The sequence below is a fragment of the Schistocerca nitens genome, chromosome 5 (assembly GCF_023898315.1).
Source record: "Schistocerca nitens isolate TAMUIC-IGC-003100 chromosome 5, iqSchNite1.1, whole genome shotgun sequence".
Lineage (NCBI taxonomy): Eukaryota > Metazoa > Arthropoda > Insecta > Orthoptera > Acrididae > Schistocerca > Schistocerca nitens.
The window spans coordinates 737155900-737178917 of record NC_064618.1 but is presented as its reverse complement, the minus strand read 5'-3'; the positions used below and the strand labels follow the sequence as shown (position 1 = coordinate 737178917).

At 40.3% G+C, this 23018-nt stretch overlaps 1 protein-coding gene across 1 annotated transcript in view; it reads left to right on the top strand.

The window, feature by feature from the left end:
- Window positions 1-23018, top strand: part of LOC126260822 (hamartin) — a gene marked incomplete in the record, with an annotated part of 282514 nt that overhangs the window by 139925 nt on the left and 119571 nt on the right. The window contains 1 exon segment of the mRNA XM_049958206.1: window positions 11720-12085. Coding sequence (XP_049814163.1) covers window positions 11720-12085 — 366 coding nt within the window.

Here is a 23018-nt window from a genome sequence, read left to right as displayed (position 1 = left end):
TATATATCTGGGCAAAATATCTGAACACACACTCAATAGTTGACAAAATAATACAAAATGAATATGTTTGCTCCTCTTCCTCTTACTCTAATGTAGCACATATTTTATTCTGCGTAACACAGTTATCCAATATTATTACCTAATCTCTTCAGTTGCAGCAAATTCTTTTAACGAATCATTCAAGAGGAAGTAGTTCCACTCGGTTGTTCCTTGTGCTTGATATCCTTACTACTTTCCCAGGTAGTTTTCTATTTAAGTCCTGCTTAATTAATCCTTACATGCTACATGTTACTCAGTCACCATATCTTGTTTCCACACACAGGCATGGCTCCACTGAACCATTACTTACAACTGATAAAGTAAGATTACAAACTCTTCCTTCTCAGCAAATTCTGTTAAGAAAGTATTCTATAGCAAGAGCTTCCACCTAGTTATTTCTTACACTTGGAATCTACATTTGTTTATCAGGTTTTATCACGGGATCAGGTAAACAAGTCACTGGCCTGTTTTCTGCCACATCTCTTCATTCCTAGCACCTGTTCACACTCTCTGCTCCCATACAAGCACCTTTGTTTGTTAATTCCTCATGTTTCCCAAAATCGTAACATTCTTTACCACTGGAGAAACATAATGCTGCTTTCCTCCCACGAAGCATCTTGTCCTTTCCACATATTCTCAATTTCATCTGGAGTAGCAACCCACCAATCTCATTTGATTTCCTTGTGAGTTTGTTCTCTTTCTGCTTAGACTGCCTGACCTTCTTTCAGAGCCTGTTCTTCCTTGAAGATATTCACATTGCTGGCTTGCCACTGAAGCATTTCAAATAGAATTCACAATGTTTCTTCCCAGTTAGCCTTCTGTGACATTGAAAGTGACACTAATTACTATATAGAAGCCTAGGCATCAGCATGTGCAAGCTGTATCAAGTGCTGGAGTGAGCAGCAGGGACCACATGTTGCAAATACATGACTGCCATCCAAGGTGTTAGCCTGCCTCAGGCTGTACAATATAGCACAGGGATGTACGGTTTCAAACTGTACTGCCAACTGTGATTAACGTTGAAGGTGTTTATCTACCCCAGGGTGACGATCTGTGTCAATGAAAGCCCCTGGAACCAGTGCACAGTGACAGAGACTGGGTTGCCCCTGTCCCAGACAGGTGCCCTAGTAGAGCATTGGCCACCAGCAGGAAGTAGTCATTCAGAGGGAGACCCAGCAGTATGAGGCGCCTAGACATCTGCGTACAATTCTTAGTGCAGGCGGTTGCTTGCTGATACCAGAGATAAAGTCCGTGGTTGATGTGATCGATGGCATGGCCAGCTACTCAATCAGCTGCTGCAGTAGTCACTCTCTCCCTCAAAATCAGCAGATGGTGCTGGCAGTGCTTGGCATCATGTACACACCCATTACAGTCATGTGCAGAGAACATCAGTGAGCATCTGAGAACAACTTAATACATCTGAGAATGAGGGTCTGAGTTGGAGGGATATTTGAGTGTCTGCTGGCCAGGACTTCTCCACCAGTAGCAGCCCCATTCCAGAAGAGACAACGTGTCATAGTACTTGGGCATTGCCATTGGTCGGTGGCAATTTCATTTGTTCTGCCCTTCTTCCTTAGTCAGCTTCAGGAGGAGCATAGCCGGAGCTGTAGTGGTGCCCAGTTTTACCCTTCAGACATATTGTCTAGCTTTTCTGCTTTTTCAGCTTCCTAAATTATTTCTCTTCCATTCTGAATATGTCATCTTACTTCATCGTTCTTGGTTACCCCCCCCCCCCCCCCCCCATGATATCGTTTTTTTTTTTTTTTTTTTTTTTTTTTTTTTTTTTTTTTTTTTTGCATTGGTGCCAGGTGGTTCAATCCCCAGACCGAGGCATTGCACAGTGGTGTTTAACATCAGGATCAGACTTATTTATGCTGCACAAGTTTACCTGTTACACAAATTCTCAGTTTTAAAATGATGCTGTTTCAAATTATCAATGGCAGAACCAGCATTATTGGATAATATCACTTTGTTCATATTTATGAAATAAAAAAGGAGTATCAATTTTGCTTTGTGTTAACTGACTGTGTGTTACATTAAATATAGCCAGGACAAAAAACTAATTATTTTAGTACTAAAACTTTTACTTCCAAAGATGCAGTGTATTGTGATGAGGTTCAGTGTGATACGTATGTTACGAAAGTTTCAAATCGGAATCTATATTGTCTCTGATGAGCTGATTTGCTTTGGAAAAGTGTTCCTGCTTTCTTTGTCTCCCTCTCTAATGGTTAACAAATCCTGTTCCTGGCTCAGGCTGATGTAAACCAAATTATCATCCGACTTCTATGTGAATTCAGACTGTGATTTACTTAAGTTGCTTACTACAGAATACTTTACCTTCAGATATATCTATTCTTCAGGTGTCTAAATTGTTCGTAATATACACTATGTGATCAAAAGTATCTGAACATTTGGCTGAAAATGACTTAAAAGTTCATGGCACCCTCCATCGGCAATGCTGAAATTCAATATGGTGTTGGCTCACCCTTAGCCTTGATGACAGCTCCCACTCTCACAGGCATACGTTCAATCAGGTGCTGGAAGGTTTCTTGAGGAATGGCAGCCCAATCTTCACTGAGTGCTGCACTGAGGAGAGGTATTGATGTCGGTTGGTGACACTTGGCACAAAGTCAGCATTCCAAAACATCCCAAAGGTGTTCTATCGGATTCAGGTCAGGACTTTGTGCAGGCCAGTCCATTAAAGGCATGTTCTTGTTGTGTAACCACTGTGCCACAGGCCATACATTATGAACAGGTGCTCGATTGTGTTCAAAGATGCAATCATTAACCCCTAATTGCTCTTCAACAGTGGGAAGCAAGTAGGTGCTTAAAACATGAATGTAGGCCTGTGCTGTTATAGTGCCATGCAAAACAACAAGGGATGCAAGCCCCCTCCATGAAAAACACGATAACACCTATGCCTCCGAATTTTATTGTAGGCACTACACACGCTGGCAGATGACGTTCACCAGGCATTTGCCATACCCCCATCCTGCCTTCGGATCGCCGCATTGTGTACTGTGATTCGTCACTCCACACAACATTTTTCCACTGTTCAATTGTCCAATATTTACGCTCCTTATATCAAGCGAGGCATCGTTTGGCATTTACCGGCATGATGTGTGGCTTATGAGCAGCCTCTCTACCATGAAATCAAAGCTTTCTCACCTCCCACCTAACTTTCGTAGTACTTGCAGTGGGTCCTGATGCAGTTTGGAATTCCTGTGTTAGTCTGGATAGATGTCTGCGTGTTACGCATTATGACCCTCTTCAACTGTCGGCGGTCTCTGTCAGTCAACAGACTCGCGTGTGGACATAAGACACAAGTGACACTCAATCACCTGACCATGTTTGAAGTCTGTGAGTTCCGCGGAGCACCCCATTCTGCTCTATCATGTCTAATGACTACTGAGGTTGCTGATATGGAGTACCTGGCAGTAGGTGGCAGCACAATGCACCTAATATGAAAAACATACATTTTTGGGGGTGTCCGGATACTTTTGATCAAATAGTGTATGAAATTTCTTAAAGTTTTGCATAGTTGGGATTTATGAAACTTTAATGGTCAAGTAGGATGATGTGTTGTTAAATATAAAAAGAATTACTGAAATGCAATGAAATATTTCTTTTTCCATGAAATATGCAGTCCTCTTTTTCTAGTCAGATAGGAAGTTGTTGCCAATGTTTCACTGGCTGTCCAAACGTCTCCTCTCCCTTAAGGTAAAACCTTTTTTGGTATACTTCCTGCTTGAATTCTATTTAGCTGAGAGCGCCATCATTCTTTGATTCTCTCTTGTGTTAAAAATATGCAATTCTCTCCACAGGGCATTTTTAAATCCACCCAGTCTGAAGTAGTCTTTCAGGTAGCTCAGCAATCAGTTCTGGTACCTGTGCCTTGCTAAGATATTTATGATTTAAGTACCCCTGTCACTGAGCCATACAGAAAAAATTTCGTTCTTGTTTGTTTTCATGTTTTACTAGATAATGTTCTTTGGATTGTTCCACAGGTAGCTGGGTACTTCTTCATTTTGTGATTGGTATCATGATTCGTGTCATAAGCTGTGTCACAGCCAACATAAACAGAGGTGATGTAACTTACCAAACTAAAGCGTTGGCATGTTGATAGACACTCAAACACACACACACACACACACACACACACACACACACACACAATTCAAGCTTTCGCAACCAACGGTTGCTTCATCAGGAAAGAGTGAAGGAGAGGAAAAGACGAAAGGATGTGGGTTTTAAGGGAGAGGGTAAGGAGTCATTCCAATTCTGGGAGCGGAAAGACTTACCGTAGGGGGAAAAAAGGACAGGTATACACTCGTTCGCGCGCGCGCGCGCGCGCGCGCGCCCACACACCCACACACACACACACACACACACACACACACACACAAGCAGACATATGTAAAGGCCAGACATATGTCTGCTTGTGTCTGTTATGTGCGGATGGATAGGTGTGTGTGTGTGTGTGTGTGTGTGTGTGTGTGTGTGTGTGTGTGTGTGTGTGCGTGTGTGTGTGCGCGCGCGTGTGTGCGCGCGCGTGTGTGTGTTATTGTTGTTGTTACTATCAACGTACCAACACTTCCGTTTGGTAAGCTGCCGAATCTCTTTGCCTTTACAAATGTCTGCTTGTGTCTGTGTATGTGTGGTTGGATATGGGTGTGTGTGCGAGTGTATACCTGTCTTTTTTCCCCCTAAGGTAAGTCTTTCCGCTCCCGGGATTGGAATGACTCCTTACTCTCTCCCTTAAAACCCACATCCTTTCGTCTTTCCCTCTCCTTCCCTCTTTCCTGATGAAGCAACCGTTGGTTGCAAAAGCTAGAATTTTGTGTGTATGATTGTGTTTGTTTGTGTGTCTATCGACCTGCCAGCGCTTTCGTATGGTAAGTCACATCATCTTTGTTTTTAGATATATTTTTCCTGTGTGGAACGTTTCCCTCTATTATATTATATATAACGGAAACACCGTTGGTGGAACCACACGTGACCAAGCTATTGACAGACGAATCAGTGCATGGAAAAAATTTAGTAGCCATAAATCCCAAGAGAATTGGATGAACTTCTTGAAAACACAGAAGCAATCAAGCAAAATCATTCGCAGTGAAAAACGACAGTATGACAAACGGCGACTGACAGAGATCAAATCGGACTTCATGAAGAACAATACAAGAAACTTCTACAGAACGTTCAGAGAAAATATGACTGGATATCAAACACCCAACTTGTGCTTCAGAAGACCGGATCGAACCCTAGAAACCAATACCAAAAACAATTGTGACATCCTGGCAAAGTACTTTGAAAAACTGCTCAACACGGACCCCCCTATGGAAGAAATGATGACAGAAACAAGCACATACAATCCAGATAGTGAACCTCCAACTCTAGAAGAAGTTAAAGAAATAATCAAGTCACTCAAGAATCGTAGAGCAGCAGGAGAAGATGGCATCATCACGGAAATCTGGAAGTTACAAGACCCAGAACTCACCAAAGACATCCACAGGATCTTGGAAGACATCTGGAATACCATGAAAATCCTGACGACTGGAAAACTGCCCTGATACACCCACTACACAAAAAATGTGACAAGACTGACCCGAACAACTACAGAGGAATATCCCTACTACCGGTCACATACAAGATCCTCTCTAAAGCTTTACTAAACAGACTAGAATGCCAGACCAACCACTTGATTGGGGAATACCAAGTAGGCTTCCGTAAAGGGCGGTCTTGTGCGGAACAAATTTGAAACCTGAAAATGATTTTACAACACAAACAGAACCTGACCATTACTTTTGTTGACTTCAAAAAGGCATACGACTCTATCGACCGGAAAACTCTCTTCAACATTCTAGCAGAATACAAAGTCGAGAACAAAACACGGGCTATCATAGAGCAAACCTTAACCAACACGACCTCCAAAGTAAAGTTCTGTGGGGAACTATCAGAGCCCTTTGAAATTCGCACAGGTGTCCGACAAGGTGATGGCCTCTCACCTCTCCTTTTCAATCTGGTGTTAGATAAGGTCATAAAAGAATGGGAAACATCACAACAGGGGATAACCTTAGGAAACCTACAGATTAAATGCCTGTCTTTTGCAGACAATTTGGCGATTGTCATGAAAGGTATAAAGGAAACAAAAGACGCTATTCAAAAATGCACGAAATCGCTTCCAAAACTGGACTACAGATCTCTTACGAAAAGACACAGTTTATGAGCACAAAGAAACTCTCATCTCTGAACACAAAGTATGGCACGATTTACAAAACGGCAAACTTCAATACCTCGGTGAAACACTACAAATGAGTGGACATAACAGAGACTCAGAACGAAGAAAGAAAGACTAAACTGGACAAGGCATACAAAGTAGTGTGGAATCATTACAACAAGAAGTCTATCTCACAAAAAGCCAAATTACGCCACTATGACACGGTGGTGCTCCCCGAGGCACTATATGCAGCAGAGACCACACTAATCCTAGGGCATACACGTATCAGACAATTAGAAAAAGTAGAATGGAAAATACTTAGGAAAATATTTGGCGCAACTAACAACAATGGAATATGGATCAAGAAACCTACAGAGGAACTGTACAAACATATGGAGACAATCACAGAAAAGATTAGAAAACGCAGACTACAATTCTATGGACACCTATACAGAATGCCATCACACAGGCTGACCAAACAGATCTTTGACTGGGTAACCACTAGAAACAACAAATGGGTGGCAGAGGTAGAAAACGACCTGAACCAAATCAACATAACAGCAGACACAATAAACGACAGAATAAAATTCCGAAACATCATTAAGAAAAGTAAACTACATGAGATACGATGTGACAAACGAACAGGCATAAAATGGACCGAAGAATGCAAGCAAGATCACAACCAGAAGATGAAAGAAATTTGGGCAGCCAAAAAGGCAATCAAGATGAAGCCGAAGACACAAAGCCGACAAGAAGCATGGACAGAGGACCGGAAACAGAAACACAGCGAGCGAATGAGGGAAGTTTGGGCAGCAAGGAAGGTAGCAAAAGGAACTGGCCATGTAGTTTAGTCCAAATGCGCTCTTTAGGGCAAAAAACCAATAATATATATAGAATGAGTTGAAAATAGAAGTACTGCCAATAGACATACTTAAAACAAGAAAGAACTATTTCTAGCTTTCATAACTTGTATATTCATATATGATGATTCTCTCCAAACTGCAGTCGTAAGTGTTCAGTTTTATTAATAAAATTTGTCTTGACTATATAGTTAATCGGTTTCATTGAAATAATCAAATATTTGGTCTTCAGTGTATTAAAAGATGTTCAAATAAGTTACTTCAAGGGTCTTTTCTCTTTAGCTCAGTGGTTCACTGTGATTTACAGAACTTACAGCACATTATTATTATTATTATTATTATTATTATTATTAGAAGTCTGTACTCTACAAAGTCTCATATTGTCAGAGTTCACAATAGTTATAGATAACTTACATGTACCTGAACTAGCTGACCACACTAAAATATTAAGGAGGTCATACAAGTTTCCAAATAAGTTGTTGATACAAAAATAGTTCAACCAAGCACACGTTAAAATTAGCAGGCAACAGTTGACACCATGAGATGTGTGCTGCTATATGTAGTAAGTGTCCCGGTAAAACAGTCTTCTTGAGTTAATTCCCATTCTCATACCACAGTCTTTGCCAGTTTAGATCTCAGCCCATTTGTAAATCTGAATATAGAATAGGCAGATCATTTCTCATGTTTTCTTTACATGCGGAACTTGATAAGAATTCATTCATCCTGCCAAATCATTTCACACTTTTTATTTTCCCAAAACCTATAGTAATATTTAGTTAAGATAAGAAACCTCACTTGCATGGGGTGTGTGACATGGTACTTGACTATAGATTTAATTGGAGACTCTTTCACCAGTAGACTATTAATGTTATTCCTAGCTAATCTCCATATTTAATTGTTAATTGAATGGTTTTATGGTAACTAATGGACTGGGGGTTGGGGGGCAGGGGGGGGGGGGGAGACAGACCAATGCTCACTTTTAACTTACCCAGTCTGCACCTACTCTGTCTACAAAATTAGCAGTCTTCAAATAAGTGTTACTTTGTCATTAGGTAAAATATTTTGACAAGTCAGGCTCCATTTTATCACCACTTTCATGTACTTTTACATATTGCTAAAATAATTGTTTATGGATAAGCACATAGTCCACAACATGTTTTTGGAAATTTGAATAAGTTGTAGATTGGGAAAAATACATAACATATATTTGTAAATACTAGTATGGTTTTCTACACACTCAATATGTGGCTCATTATAGGTTTTATACAGGCTCATTATGTTCTTTTGTGTAATAGAGCTTGAAACAAGTTGCCATGCACAAAGCAAAGCTTACGCAGGTACTATCTCTCTTTGTGAAAAGCTTTTTCCGTTTTTGTTCCACCTAGGAATACATGTATGAGATACCCAGGCAGCAAACTTCTTTCTTGTGGGTGCTGCATAAATGTCTGTGTCAACTACGTAGCATTTCACTTTGTACTGGGGTTTGATAACTTGATACTCATCATCCTCAAGGAGTTCAGACGCAAGTGAGGTGATGAAGTCAGTCACTGTTATACCCTCAAATATCACTGATTTGTACAACCAAAATGCATTTGACACTCCCATTAGCAGTAGATGGCAGTAAAACTTCCATCATCACTTGACAATTCTGTGCTGAAACGCACTGTATTGCAAGCTTTGTTAACATCATAATCTAAAGTTAGATGTGGCTTCAGTATAACTGAGCCATTCTTTTTGGTACCTGATCCGAATGATACTGTATGCCTTGTTAACAAAGAATATACTTCCCTCTTCTCTCTCCATTTCATCACACAAACTTTGACTTTGTTTGAATGCCATTTCACCCTGGAGCATGAATTACTGGCTGATAAACAGCCTTAAGATATATGACTAAAACAGCCTTAAGATATATGACTAAAGTGAGATTTGGCAATAAATGAACAGTGTTCATTTATTTAACAGATCACTGACAGCGCAGACAACAAATTAAATTTGTTCATTTTCGTACTGCATATATACACAAAAACTCACTCGGCCGCAAAATGAATACATTGCTTCATCAGTGGTAAGATTTTCAAACAATAATATGACTGAGTACACTCCTCTTTGAGACTTTCTGTAACAAGAAAGCACTTCGAAGATTGGATGCAATCCTCCTCCTTCTGGTCTCTCTTGCTTGCAACTCAACAAGATGAAAACTTGATACTACCTGTGTAGAACAGATACACCCCATCACCAATGGACAAAAGATAAACTCATTACTGAATTAGTGTTCCTTCTCTTATGTCTTAATAGGTTAGAAAAACATTTGAAAAATCGGGCACCAAACTTGTAGATCTGATCTGATTCAATGAGAACTTTTTTTTAATGAGAATGCCGTTATTGGATACCGACAATGGAGTAGCAATTGACAACTATTGTCAGCTGCTGCAATTGAAGCAACAAGCAGCATTTGACATATCATACAGGTACAAGCAACATCAGAATTACACATGTTTATACATAACGCTTCAAACACATTGTGAGGAAAAACATGATAGACAATTTAACATGGTTTTGTATCTGTTTTTGAGACACTTTACTGCTTTACCGTACTGCTTAAAGTTGTTCGCTGATAAACCCTATCTGTTATTTCTGCTTCACATTTAAGCAATGTGAAAATTTGAAGAGATTATTGACACTGTGAATGTAGATTATTAATACTTAGAGTGTAGCAAGTTTGGTAAAATCACTAAACTTACAAAAAATTAAATTTTACATTTGTTCAAAAATTTTACACATTCCGGATATTGTTGGTGTGCATTTAATTTTCATGCCTGGTTGCCCAGTACTGTTCCATACAGATTTGAGTCAGTCATAACTCAAATAGTCGCCCAGTACAGTTACAATAATATTTTGTTTTCTCATAAACAGATTCTAAAAGAAACTTTAGTGGATGTAACAGCTGCTGTCTTGAATGACTAGGCCAGTATGACCGTATTGGCATAATTTCATGTGTGTACGTGATTGGTTTCACAGTTTCCTATAACTTTGCCTCAGATAAGTCATGTTTGTTGAGCGAGCAAGAAATTTTGGAAGCTCAAAGGGGAGAAATTGCTCAATAACTCATTCGCACTTTTCCTTTTAATTAAAATCTACATTAAATGTTATTTATTTATTTTTATTAATTTATTTTTCATTTTAATTTATTAAAATTTAAAAATTTTGTGATATATTAAAAAATAAAAAATAAATCTTGAAGTTTGTCCCTTTTTTAGTATGTGTTACTCTTGTAAATACATAAATTGCATATGTGCTTCAAATATCAGCATCAGTAGTTGGTTTTCCTAGGCCCAGTATTCTTCCAAGTGCCCGGGCTTCAAAGTCTTAATGTCGTGTAAGATTACCACAGTTTCTGAGAAGAAATTAATTTTTACTTATTTCATCTTATTGGCCCTGTCACTTTGTTTCATGGTGGTGGTTAGGTTTGCTTACAAAATGACAGATGTATTTTTATAACTAAAAAATTGGTAGATTAATGAGATTGATTGCGGAATTTAGAATTTGTCTCCCCCCCCCCCCCCCTCCAATCAACTTCTATAGACACCCATGGCTGTCATTATTGAAGAACGTATCATAGTGGTCATTATTGAAAATCTTTGTGCTGGGAAGCATTTGACTCTCTCTCTCTCTCTCTCTCTCTCTCTCTCTCTCTCTCTCTCTCTCTCTCTCTCTCTCTCTCCCTTTTTTTAAATAAAAGTGGTGGTTGAGGGTTTGTGCGACAGACAGAAGTTCCTCCTTTACTCAGTGGTGCACAAGGTGGTTTGTGAAAATCAGCTGACAAAAAGTTATTTGAATAAAAGCATACATCCAAAAAGCCTTAGACTAACTGCAAAACATAATTTTTATTATTCTCAAATATGTCCACTCCTATTCACAATGGATATGTTGTGTGAAACTGGTGTCTGCATCATGGGGAAGATGGTGAAATTACAGAACTTGAAAATAAGACAAAAAAAAATTTACACCTGAATAACACAAGTGTTTATTGCCCAGAACTTAAAAACTTTAGGCTGACCTTGAACTTCAGGCTAATCTGTAATGTCTCTCATCCCCCAAAGAACGTAAGACTATACAAAGAATTTGATGTCCACCATCCTTTTTTAACTCGATTCATGAATCAGTATTTTAAAGAACACACAAATGTTAGTTTGATAAGTCTGCAGAAATGAAAAACCATTCTGATTGGAATAAAATACGTCATTACCTGTTCTTTAGTTGTATACCAGTGTATGGTGCCCATGTCAGATTCTTGAGAGTTCGGTTGTGGAGCATGACAACAATATAATTGGATACCTGTATCATTTTGTAATGTACTCAAAAATATTTATGTAGATGTACCAATGATTGTGAATTGATGTTAAACCTTAGCTTCCCCCATAACTAGCTGGGTCAGTCAGTTCAGTGAACAATGGTATAAGTACATACTATCTTCAGTAGGCCCATGCCTAATAATTACTGTGATGTTCAAGCCATCTTTCAGTTTAGGAAAGCGTAATCTTAATATGCTCTAAAGTAATTAGAACATGGCTGTGTAATCATTCTACCAATATTTATTGCACAGGAGCGAGAATGTGACAGTGTTTTGGAAGATGTGGTTTCATCTGGCGGACATGTTGGAGAGTATGAAGAGTGTGGGCAAGAAGGAGGAGCAGAGTGTGCAGCGGGTGGACTGCACATGCCGAGCAGTCGATCGATGCTGGAAATGGTGCGACGCATCCAGCAGCAGAGGCACCATCGCCACCGTTTCTACAGTCAGTCAGTAGTGTCTGATGGAATTGTTGACAGTGTTGGTGGCATGAGTGGATTAACTGCCGACGGGGAAGTACAAGTACGCCGTGCAAACTCCTGCCCCGAAATGGAAAAGGGTCCTCTCGGATCTGGGTCGTCTGTAGGGGATGCACCTGATGAACGCGATGAACTTGCGGAGGTATGTCCTTACTAGCATATTCATCTTTCTTCTGTAGTTGAAAGTCGTAGAGAGTATTTGATGAGGAAGTGGTTTTTGTTCTAAATTTGCACAATACGGTAGCTTGCAGGACTATGAAGAAATTTAACATAGGTCAAATGCCATAGATTACAGAATGAATGTAAAGCAGATATGATTATGTAACACACAAGGATCAAGTCGGTGACTTTCAGGGAGTCATTAACAGCTTGTGTGTGTATGTGTGTGTGTGTGTGTGTGTGTGTGTGTGTGTGTGTGCTGAAAGCAGCTTGGTTGTGAGAAAATGCCACTATCTGTGTGTGTTTTATTTTTTATTTTTTAAAAAAATTATCTGTATTTATAGCAACAGTTTAAAATGTGAATGTTGGTGAGAAGCAGATAGTTCTTTGAATGATGGTAAACTGTTCAGTCGGAGCATACTTTCATAGTTACATGTAAAAAAAGTGCTAATTCTATTTTGACATGTGCTGAAGTACAAAAATTCAGCTGTGCTCCACTTTAAAATGGCTAAACATCCAAAATTGCAATATTTATTTTATGGAAAAATATTTTTTAACACTTGAAAGCGATGGTCATGTCTTTAAACAAATTTTATATGACCATGAACCCCAGTCACGAAAATTGAATAAGTACTCTTACTCTACGTGGCTGAAACTTCACCCACAGGAGTAAGCATGCTTTGTTGTTGTGCTGGTATTAGGTCCAAAGACTGGTTTGGTGCAGCTCTCCATGCTACCATAATCTGTGCAAGTCTCTTCAGCACCAAATAAATGCAGTTTACTTTCTTCTGGATCTGCTTAGTGTATTCATCTATTGGTATCCTTCTACGATTTTTACCCGCAACACTTCCCTCCAATACTAAGTTGGTGATCTCTTTATGCTTCAGAAAGTGTCTTATCAATCAGTTCCTTCTTCTAGTCAGTTTGTGTCACAAAATTTCTTTTCTCTCCTATTCTGTTCAGTACCATTTCATTACCGACCGAGCGAGGTGGCGCAGTGGTTAGCACACTGGACTCGCATTCGGGAGGACGACGGTTCAATCCCACGTCCGGCCATCCTGATTTAGGTTTTCCGTGATTTCCCTAAATCGCTCCAGGCAAATGCCGGGATGGTTCTTCTGAAAGGGCACGGCCGACTTCCTTCCCTAATCCGATGAGACCGATGACCTCGCTGTTTGGTCTCTTCCCCCAAAAAACCAACCAACCAACTTCATTACTTGCACTATCTACCCATCTGATCTTCAGCTTTCTTCTTTAGCTGTGCATTTCAAAAGCTTTTCTCTTCTTGTCTAAACCAGTTTATAATTCATGTTTCACTTCTATGGAGTGTGACACCTCATTCAAATACTTTCAGAAAAAACTTCCTAACACTCAAATCTGTATTCGATGTTAGCAATTCCTCTTCTTCAGAAACACTTTCCTTGCCACTGCATCTAAATTTTATATGCTCTCTACATTGGCTGTCATCAGTTACTTTGATGCCCAAATACTAAAACTCACCTACTTTAAGTGTCTTATTTCATAATTTAATTCTCTCAGATTCATCTAATTTAGACTACATTCCATTATCCTTGTTTCACATTTGTTGACATTCATCTGATATCCTCCTTTCAAGACACTGTCCATTTTGTTCAGCTGCCCTTTCAAGTAAGTTCTTTGCTGTATCTGACAGAATTACAATGTCGTTGTCAAACCTCAAAAGTTTTAATTTCTATTCCTTAACTTTAATTCCTACTCCAAATTGTTCTTTGGTTTCCTGTACTGTTTACTCCGTATACAGATTCAGTAACATTGGGGATAGGCCACAACCCTGTCTCACCCTCTTCTCAACCAGTGATTCTCTTTCTTGCCCCCTGACTCTTGTAACTGCCTTCTGGTTTCTATACAAGTAGTAGGTAGCCTTTTACTACCCGTATTTTACCCCTTCTGCCTTCAGAATTTTAAAGAGTGTATAGAGTCAGCATTGTCTAAAGCTTTCTGTAAGTCTACAAATGCTATAAACATAGGTTTTCCTTTCCATAACATATCTTTTTAAGATAAGCCATAGGGTCAGTGTTGCCTCACATTTTCCCCCGGAATCCAAACTAATCTTTCCCAAGGTGAGCTTCTACCAGTTTTTCTGTTCTTCTGTAAGGAATTCATGTTAGTATTTTGCAGCCATGACTTATTAGACCGATAGTTTGATAACATTCATCCCTGTCGGCAATTGCTTGTAACTCAGAATTACTTAGAAGCCAGGCATGGATACAGTAATACATATATTTTTCACTGAAAAGAAAAAGAACATACAATGGCCTACATGTGTAAACTGTACAAATGGCAAAGATAAGAGTACAGTATTAAAAGAAAAAATGTTGTTCCATCCTGCTGTAGAGAAATTAAGTACTGTGTTCTAATTTGGCACTTTGCACTGTACTAACAACAAAGCTGCAGTATTAAAGAAAAAATACATGGTCTTGAACTTGATGCTGCTCTAAATAACTCGTATAATTTGGTTTGTGTCACTTACTTCATACGTTAAGTATATACGAGGTTTGTTCAAAAAGTGAGGTGACTATTTATTTATTCATCAATATTCTTGTTGTCCCCTTCAAAGTAATTCCCCTTAGATACAATACACTTGCGCGAATGCACCTTCCAATCCTTGAAACTCTTCTCATAAGCACTTTTTGGGTACAGCCTTGAGTATTTCCAGCGATGCAGTTTTTATTTCCTCAATTGTTTAAAATCTGCGTCCTTTCATAGGTCTTTTTAGTTTTTGGAACAGGAAAAAGTCGCATAGAGCCAAATCTGGTGAATATGGTGGCTGAGGCATGATTGTCGTCATGTTTTTGGCCAAAAAAATCTCTCACAAGCAATAATGAACGAACAGATACATTATCGTGATGCAAAAGCCATGAATTGTTTTGCCACAGTTCCAGACTTTTTTGTGTTCTGCTTCTTGCAAACAGCACATAATGTCACTGACCGTATGATCTTGAGGCAAAAATTCATGGTGCACTACACCACAGTAATTGAAAAAAGAAACTGTAAGCAAAACTTTGACTTTTGATCAAACTTGGTGTGCTTTTTTCGGTCTTGGCTCTCCGGGATGCTACCATTGGGATGATTGGGCTTTGGTTTTGACATCATAACCATAAACCCATGTTTCATCACCAGTTATGACCCTTTTGAGCAAATTAGGATCATCATTGACGTCTTTCAAGAGCTCCTGAGGGTTGCTCATTCAACAGTTCTTCTAATCAAAATTTAGAAGTTTTGCAACAGACTTCGTTGACACACATCCCGTGCCCAAAACATCCAAAAAATTTGGATGACAAGAGCCAACCGATATGCCAACATGCTCAGCAACTTCTCTTATGGTAATTCGACGATTATCCAAAACAATCTTCTTTACAGCTTCAAAATTATTATCTGTTGTTGATGTATTGGGGCGTCCAGAGTGAGGTTTGTCATTGGCATTTTCTCAGCCATCTTGGAAGAGGGTGTACCATTTTTTTTACTTAGAGCAGACTCACCCTATGCTACTGTCAACATTTCAAGTGTTTTAGAGCACTTGATTCTATTTTAAACACAAAATTTGATGCAAATTCTTTGCTCCATATTTTACAATAAACAAAAATTGCTGATCACACTCTCACACATCTGTCAAAAACAAATGAAGTATGCTGTACACTTGAAATTGTGAACATATATTCAGGATGTGTGTACCAACATAACAAAAAAAGATTGATAATCGAATGTACATTCTCCACAAAATTCGAAAAGTCACCTTATCTTCTGAACAGCCCTCTTACACCTCATTTTGCAAACTTATTATGAATTCAGAGCTTTTTCACTACAGCTTTTTGCAGTGATGTAGTGCTGCACACGTTGATTGCACTTGACATTTTACTCAGTTTAGGCATTTCAAGATTCGTCATCCCCATCACTGTCACTTGAAGCTGGTCCATGTTGATCATCACTGCGCTGCTGGAACACATAAGCAATAATTTCCTCATCCTATAGGTCAGTGCACACACACACAGAGATTATCATCAAAATGTACAAAACTGTCAAAATCTGCACGCTCCAGTAGAGCTAGCTCATTATCAGACACGACTTAATCACCACCACCACTACCATCAGTGGCAGTCTCTTCCACTGAGGCAACAGCTTTATGGAAACAGTTGTTGAGTGTTTAGGAGTACACTAGCAGCTGATGCAAATTCGACGGCTTTGGGTAAGTTAATGCAGAGATTTTCATTTCCTTCATCAGTCAGTGTTATGAATTTTTTTAAAGCACTTCAAAATTTGCAATAATGCCCAAGTCAAGCAGTTACAGAACACTAGTACAGTTTAGTGGAAAATTCCACAAACATTTTCCAGAAGTACTTGGCTGGTGGAGGTGCTGCAACTCAACCCATAAGAAGGATACTCTTTTTTTTTTTCTTCTTTTTCATTTTGATGTTAAGTTTTTAACCATTGTTCAGTTAAGATCATAGTCATCCCAGAATTATTGTTGGATTTCTATTCTGTAGGTTTCATCTTTGCACCTTTGAAACAATTTGGATTCTTAGATTTTTCTGTCACAAGTAGGGGAAGTTCATCAGATCCATCTTCATTTGTGGCAAGAAGAACAGTCACATGAATTTTACTTTTCTTCCCCACAAGTCATGTGTCCCTTTTCAGCTAATGTTTTACTAGGAAGCAGACTGTAGAATAGACTGTTTTTGTCACAGTTACAGGTGTTTTGAGGTTGTTAATCTCTTAAGATATCGGCACTAGTGTTGTACTGTGAGGTTGTCCACAGCTTTTGATTGGCCATAAATTGTTCTCCCTGTGATAACATGATGATCCTTGTAACCATCCTGATGAAGCCTTGAAATCAGCAGTCAGGTTCATACCTCTAGCTAAACCTGTCGACTTTGCTTTGAGCATGTCACCGTTGATTGGAAGAGCTGCTTCAACCATGTAAAAATTACATTTTCATAATCTACAGATCTCCCATCTTGCTAATAACTGTGTTTTGTTGATTTTGCACCCAGTCTTAAAAACCTGTTCAAAATACTGTTTCTTTTGCTGATAACTGTACATAGTGTGGTATAGGCAATTCCTAAATCTGAAGCAGTTTCAGATTTTGTGATGTTTGGATTAGCATCCACTTCTCATATGAATCTTACTTCCTGATCTAGTATGTAACTTTTCCTTTCTCTTTTCCCTATGGCTGATCGAAAGCGACTGATAGAATGTCACTGTCCAGTGGTAAACTTCAACCATGACTTTTACCATGAAAGAAAGTTGTATTGAAAAGATTCAAATGGCTCTGAGCACTATGGGACTCAACTGCTGTGGTCATCAGTCCCCTAGAACTTAGAACTACTTAAACCTAACTAACCTAAGGACATCACACACATCCATGCCCGAGGCAGGATTCGAACCTGCGACCGTAGCAGTCGCACGGTTCCGGACTGCGCGCCTAGAACCGCGAGACCACCGCGGCCGGCAGTTGTATTGAAAACAACAGCACCAGGAGCATCTTTGTTTCCATGCCCCCCGCTCTGGTTAACCATTTCTTTCTCTCTTGTCTCTGCGGTGACACCTGCTTGCTGTATTCCAGTCCAAAGCTGGAAATTTTACTTTTTCTTTTTTTTTCACTTGATGACTACTTTTGGGCTGAGACCTCTTTTTTTCAATTCGTCCAAAGGGCAGAAAACCAAAGCTCCACTCATGTATGATACAGGTATTACTAAATTTTTAAGCACTTCCTAAAAATACAGAACATATTGTTTCACATAGTCAAAAATGCTGTGTAACATAGCCAAAAATGCTTTTTCTAAAGATGTGAAAGGCATGTCAAAAATGTGCAACAAACAGTTTCAGCGCATACAGATAACTGGCAGTTCACTGCTTCTGTTGCCGTATGGAAACCTCGAGACGGGGCCACCCTATCAGTATAGAGGAAACATTTTTTTAATTTATTAAAATTTCGCCAACCATCAGGAATATAACAATTATAATAACCATACAATTCAACAGTAAAATTAACACCTCTTAAAACCTTTTCCAAAAACTGTCAAATACTTAAAATCACTGTACAGTAAAACACAGCAGCACAACATACAGTATGTATTACACAGTTGTATACCATGTCGGCATGTAAAAATCATTAAATGTGAACAACAACATCAGTGTTAAAAGAAACCAAAACAATAGGAGATTAAAAATCATCGCTTCCGACCCGTTACAAGCACAAAAACTTTCTCATAACAAACTTTACAAAGCCAGATGTGAAGCTGGGCATACAGGAGATCGTGGTCCAGGGGTTGGCGGAAATAACAGTGGGGTTGATTGTAGGGAAACACAGTATAAACTATACATCATTTTGGAACAAAGAACTGACTAAATCAAAAATAGACATGTTTGTTCAACACTTTATCTGGCTCCCTTATTTTGCTCTTAAAAAATCTCAAGTTCCTCCAAAATATCCAACTGCACAACTTTTGATCCATGATGCAGAACCGTAAGTGTATTTTCAATAGTACCAACCCTCTTCTCTTCAACTTCCAACAGTTGCTTAATCTGCTTAGTGAATAAATTAAAAATAGATATAACCTTGTCGTATGTGCCTTTCACAATCATGAAAACATCATCAGAAAATCTGTTATAAAAAAAGTGTCATCAGAGAGTGAGATTGGTAGCATGTATTAGCCATTTACAATTCCAGTTCTTTAGCAAAAAAGTTGACGCTTATGTTAGTGTAAAGTGAAGTGAAATACGAAGCATACTGAATGATAAGCTTAGACAATTATCTTTGGGTAGGACTGTGAATAGTGCTGTTCCTGAGTCACCTACTTCTGTTGAAAGGGTTGTTAATTCAACTAATATCCAGTTTACGGATGAGGAAATATACATTCTTAACAAGGGGCCAGGTTATTCACTTCAGCTACCTATATCTGAGAGTAAATGTAGCAAATTTGATCACTGAACTTATGGCAGCATGCACATACGACATACGACAAGTTGGATTTTCTTGTGGAGACATTAGTTGCTGTCAGAACACAGGAACTGTTAGCTAAGTAGCATCTCATTGCTAAGGGCAGTAGGGCTAGGCATAGTGAAAAACCGGTTTTGGCGAGCATCAATTGTAAATTGGAGAGAATGCTTTAATAATAAAAGCCAATAAAGGAAATACATTATTCATATTATCAGAGGTAATGTACAGGGAAAAGGTTTTGGATTTTTTTGACAAATAATGGTATGTGACAAATTAATAAGGATCCAATAAAGTTTTTGAATGTAGCTTTAAAATAAAATTGATGGTTTACAGTTCTTGATGAAACCAAGGGAAAAACGGAGTCTGATATGCATGAATCCAAATTTGCCTGTTCTTAACGTACAGATGAAATTAAATAAAGCTGAAAAAAGTGTGTGTGTTATAATTAATGGTAGAGATTCTCCACTTATGCTTCATGACTAAGTTTCTTTTTTTGGAAACTGAAAGGAGTGTGTAAGTTCCCCAGTAATTATGGTGTACTAAATTTTGCAGTTTTTGCTGCTGAATACCAGAAACTTAAAATGTCAGATGATATGGTAGTTGCGTCTTTTGATATTATGAATTTGTACACCAATAAACAAATTGAGGAAACCCTTTCCCTTATCAAAAATAACATTTTGCATAATGCTACTATGAGCAGTGGGGAGCGGATTGACTTTCTTGATCTCCTCCAGCTACCAACAGCCAGATGGACTTGCTAAGGGCAACTGCCTCTTGGGCTTGTTGGCTGACACTTATTTTGATAATTTGGAGAGTAGAATTTTTAAACTGAATCAGGATTTCTCTGATGACATTGATTTTTTTCTTTCTTTTTTTTTTTTAAATATACATATATAAAATGTTTGTTGATGATGTATTTATGATTTTGAAGAGCACTTATGACAAGGTTGTATCTGTTCTTAATTTATTCAATGAGCAGATTAAGTACTCATTGGAAGTTGAAGTGGATAGGAAATTGAGTTTTCTGGATTTGCTTATTATCAGAAGTGATGAAAGCCTTGGCTTCTCAATTTTTCTGTAGCCAACAAAGTCTGATGCCACAGTATGCAATTATTCTAATCACCCCAGTAGATAAAAAGTAGCCTACTTTTGTACTTTGTGAATGACTGTTTAGTTTGCTTCAATTAGGATAAGGTTAATAAAGAGTTAAACATTTTGAAGCAGGTTGCGGTGTCCTGGTTTCCGGTTTGTACAGGAAACATAGGGCAATGAAAGCACAACGGACAGATGATAGAAAAAAGAACCCAGTTTTGCAATGTAGGAGACCAATCCCTGTAAAGTTGGCCCACTTCTTCCCAAAAAGATTTAGGGTAGTTTTCCATACGGTGGGCAACTAAGGTATAAATTGAACCATAGGCTCAACAATCTGGCAAGTTGTCAGGGGGTGATAAATATAATTCATCCACCATACATTCAGTTACAATACGGATAAATGGGTAGAAGTTTGTCACCCATTTTTTTAAAAAAAAAAAACATGTGGGCCAATTTAATAGGGCTGTGTTTGGACAGCATTTAAAAAATTAGGGTCATTGGGTTGGTACAATTGATAACACGCTTAAGATTTTGCATCACGCATCGAAAGGTATGCAGTTGGATATTTTTGGAGGAAATTGAGATTTTTAAAAGCAAAATAATGGAGCTGGACAGTGTTGAACAAACAAGTCTATTTTTGGTTTAGTCGGTTCTTTGCTGTGTTGCTATAGTTTACCACCAACCCCATTGTTACTTCCACCGTCTCCTGGACTATGAATTCCTGAACTCAAGGGCTTAGCCCCGCCCCCTTTCCTTCCCGCATTTCTGCCTTCCCCTTGCTCCCCACCCCCACCCCTTCCACTCATTTTCTAATATTCTAATAGCGACATCTTGGTCCTAGGGCTCGTCGTTGTGTACTGAGTTCAGTTTCCACATTTTTTATCCGTCTGACTTAACTGCCCACAACTCTTGCTTCCCCCCCCCCCCCCCCTGCACCTTTGCTCCTTCCACTTCCCTTTTGCATTTCGTAAATATACATTGCAAATTTTGCAGTTCAGTTCTTGCAATTACTATTGGTTTGTCATGTGCTCCTGTCATCATTATGTTCCGTTGCTGATATACTGAGGAGCACAACTTTAGATTTCAGTATGCACTATCGTCTGTGGTGCCTATGGGCTGCTGCTGGTTGGATAATAACATTTCTGTGTTTGTTGTGCCTTTATGCTGCATATGTGGTGTGATCTATATGGCAGATTATGAAGCTCGGTTTACTGGTTGACAATGTGGTCTTCACCACTATATTATTTTCAAAATTAGTTTTGGTTTCTTTTTGTTGGCATAAATGATTTGCACAAGTACCCTCAGTTACATATGGTTTCTTTGTTGAGTATGGTAGTTCTTATTAATTTGATTATATAAAAAAAGGACTAAAAGTCATTTGTGGTCCTGATTGTTTTTTTTTTCTTCTATTACTACTGATAATATACTTACATTCTTGCCATGTTGCCCACTTGAACCTCCTGTATGTTCCTCAGTCTTCATGTTCCTCCCTCCACCCTCCAACCCTCTCCCCCTCTCCCCTCTCCCCCCTTTTCCCCCTCTCCCACCTTTCCCCCCTCTCCCACCTATTCTCCCTCTCCCACCTTTTCCCCCTCTCCCACCTTTTCCCCCTCTCCCACCTTTTCCCCCCTCTCCCACCTTTTCCCCCCTCTCCCACCTTTTCCCCCCTCTCCCACCTTTTCCCCCCTCTCCCACCTTTTCCCCCCTCTCCCACCTTTTCCCCCTCTCCCACCTTTTCCCCCCTCTCCCACCTTTTCCCCCCTCTCCCACCTTTTCCCCCCTCTCCCACCTTTTCCCCCCTCTCCCACCTTTTCCCCCCTCTCCCACCTTTTCCCCCCTCTCCCACCTTTTCCCCCCTCTCCCACCTTTTCCCCCCTCTCCCACCTTTTCCCCCCTCTCCCACCTTTTCCCCCCTCTCCCACCTTTTCCCCCCTCTCCCACCTTTTCCCCCCTCTCCCACCTTTTCCCCCCTCTCCCACCTTTTCCCCCCTCTCCCACCTTTCCCCCCCCTCTCGCACCTTTCCCCCCCTCTCGCACCTTTTCCCCCCTCTCCCACCTTTTCCCCCCTCTCCCACCTTTTCCCCCCCTCTCCCACCTTTTCCCCCCCTCTCCCACCTTTTCCCCCCTCTCCCACCTTTTCCCCCCTCTCCCACCTTTTCCCCCCTCTCCCACCTTTTCCCCCCTCTCCCACCTTTTTCCCCCCCTCTCCCACCTTTTCCCCCCCTCTCCCACCTTTTCCCCCCCTCTCCCACCTTTTCCCCCCCTCTCCCACCTTTTCCCCCCCTCTCCCACCTTTCCCCCCTCTCCCACCTTTTCCCCCCCTCTCCCACCTTTCCCCCCCTCTCCCACCTTTTCCCCCCTCTCCCACATTTTCCCCCCCTCTCCCACCTTTTCCCCCCTCTCCCACCTTTTCCCCCCTCTCCCACCTTTCCCCCCCTCTCCCACCTTTCCCCCCCTCTCCCACCTTTCCCCCCCTCTCCCACCTTTCCCCCCCTCTCCCACCTTTCCCCCCCTCTCCCACCTTTTCCCCCCCTCTCCCACCTTTTCCCCCCCTCTCCCACCTTTTCCCCCCCTCTCCCACCTTTTCCCCCCCTCTCCCACCTTTTCCCCCCCTCTCCCACCTTTTCCCCCCCTCTCCCACCTTTTCCCCCCCTCTCTCCCACCTTTTCCCCCCATCTCTCCCACCTTTTCCCCCCCTCTCTCCCACCTTTTCCCCCCCTCTCTCCCACCTTTTCCCCCCCTCTCTCCCACCTTTTCCCCCCCTCTCTCCCACCTTTTCCCCCCCTCTCTCCCACCTTTCCCCCCCCTCTCTCCCACCTTTTCCCCCCCTCTCTCCCACCTTTTCCCC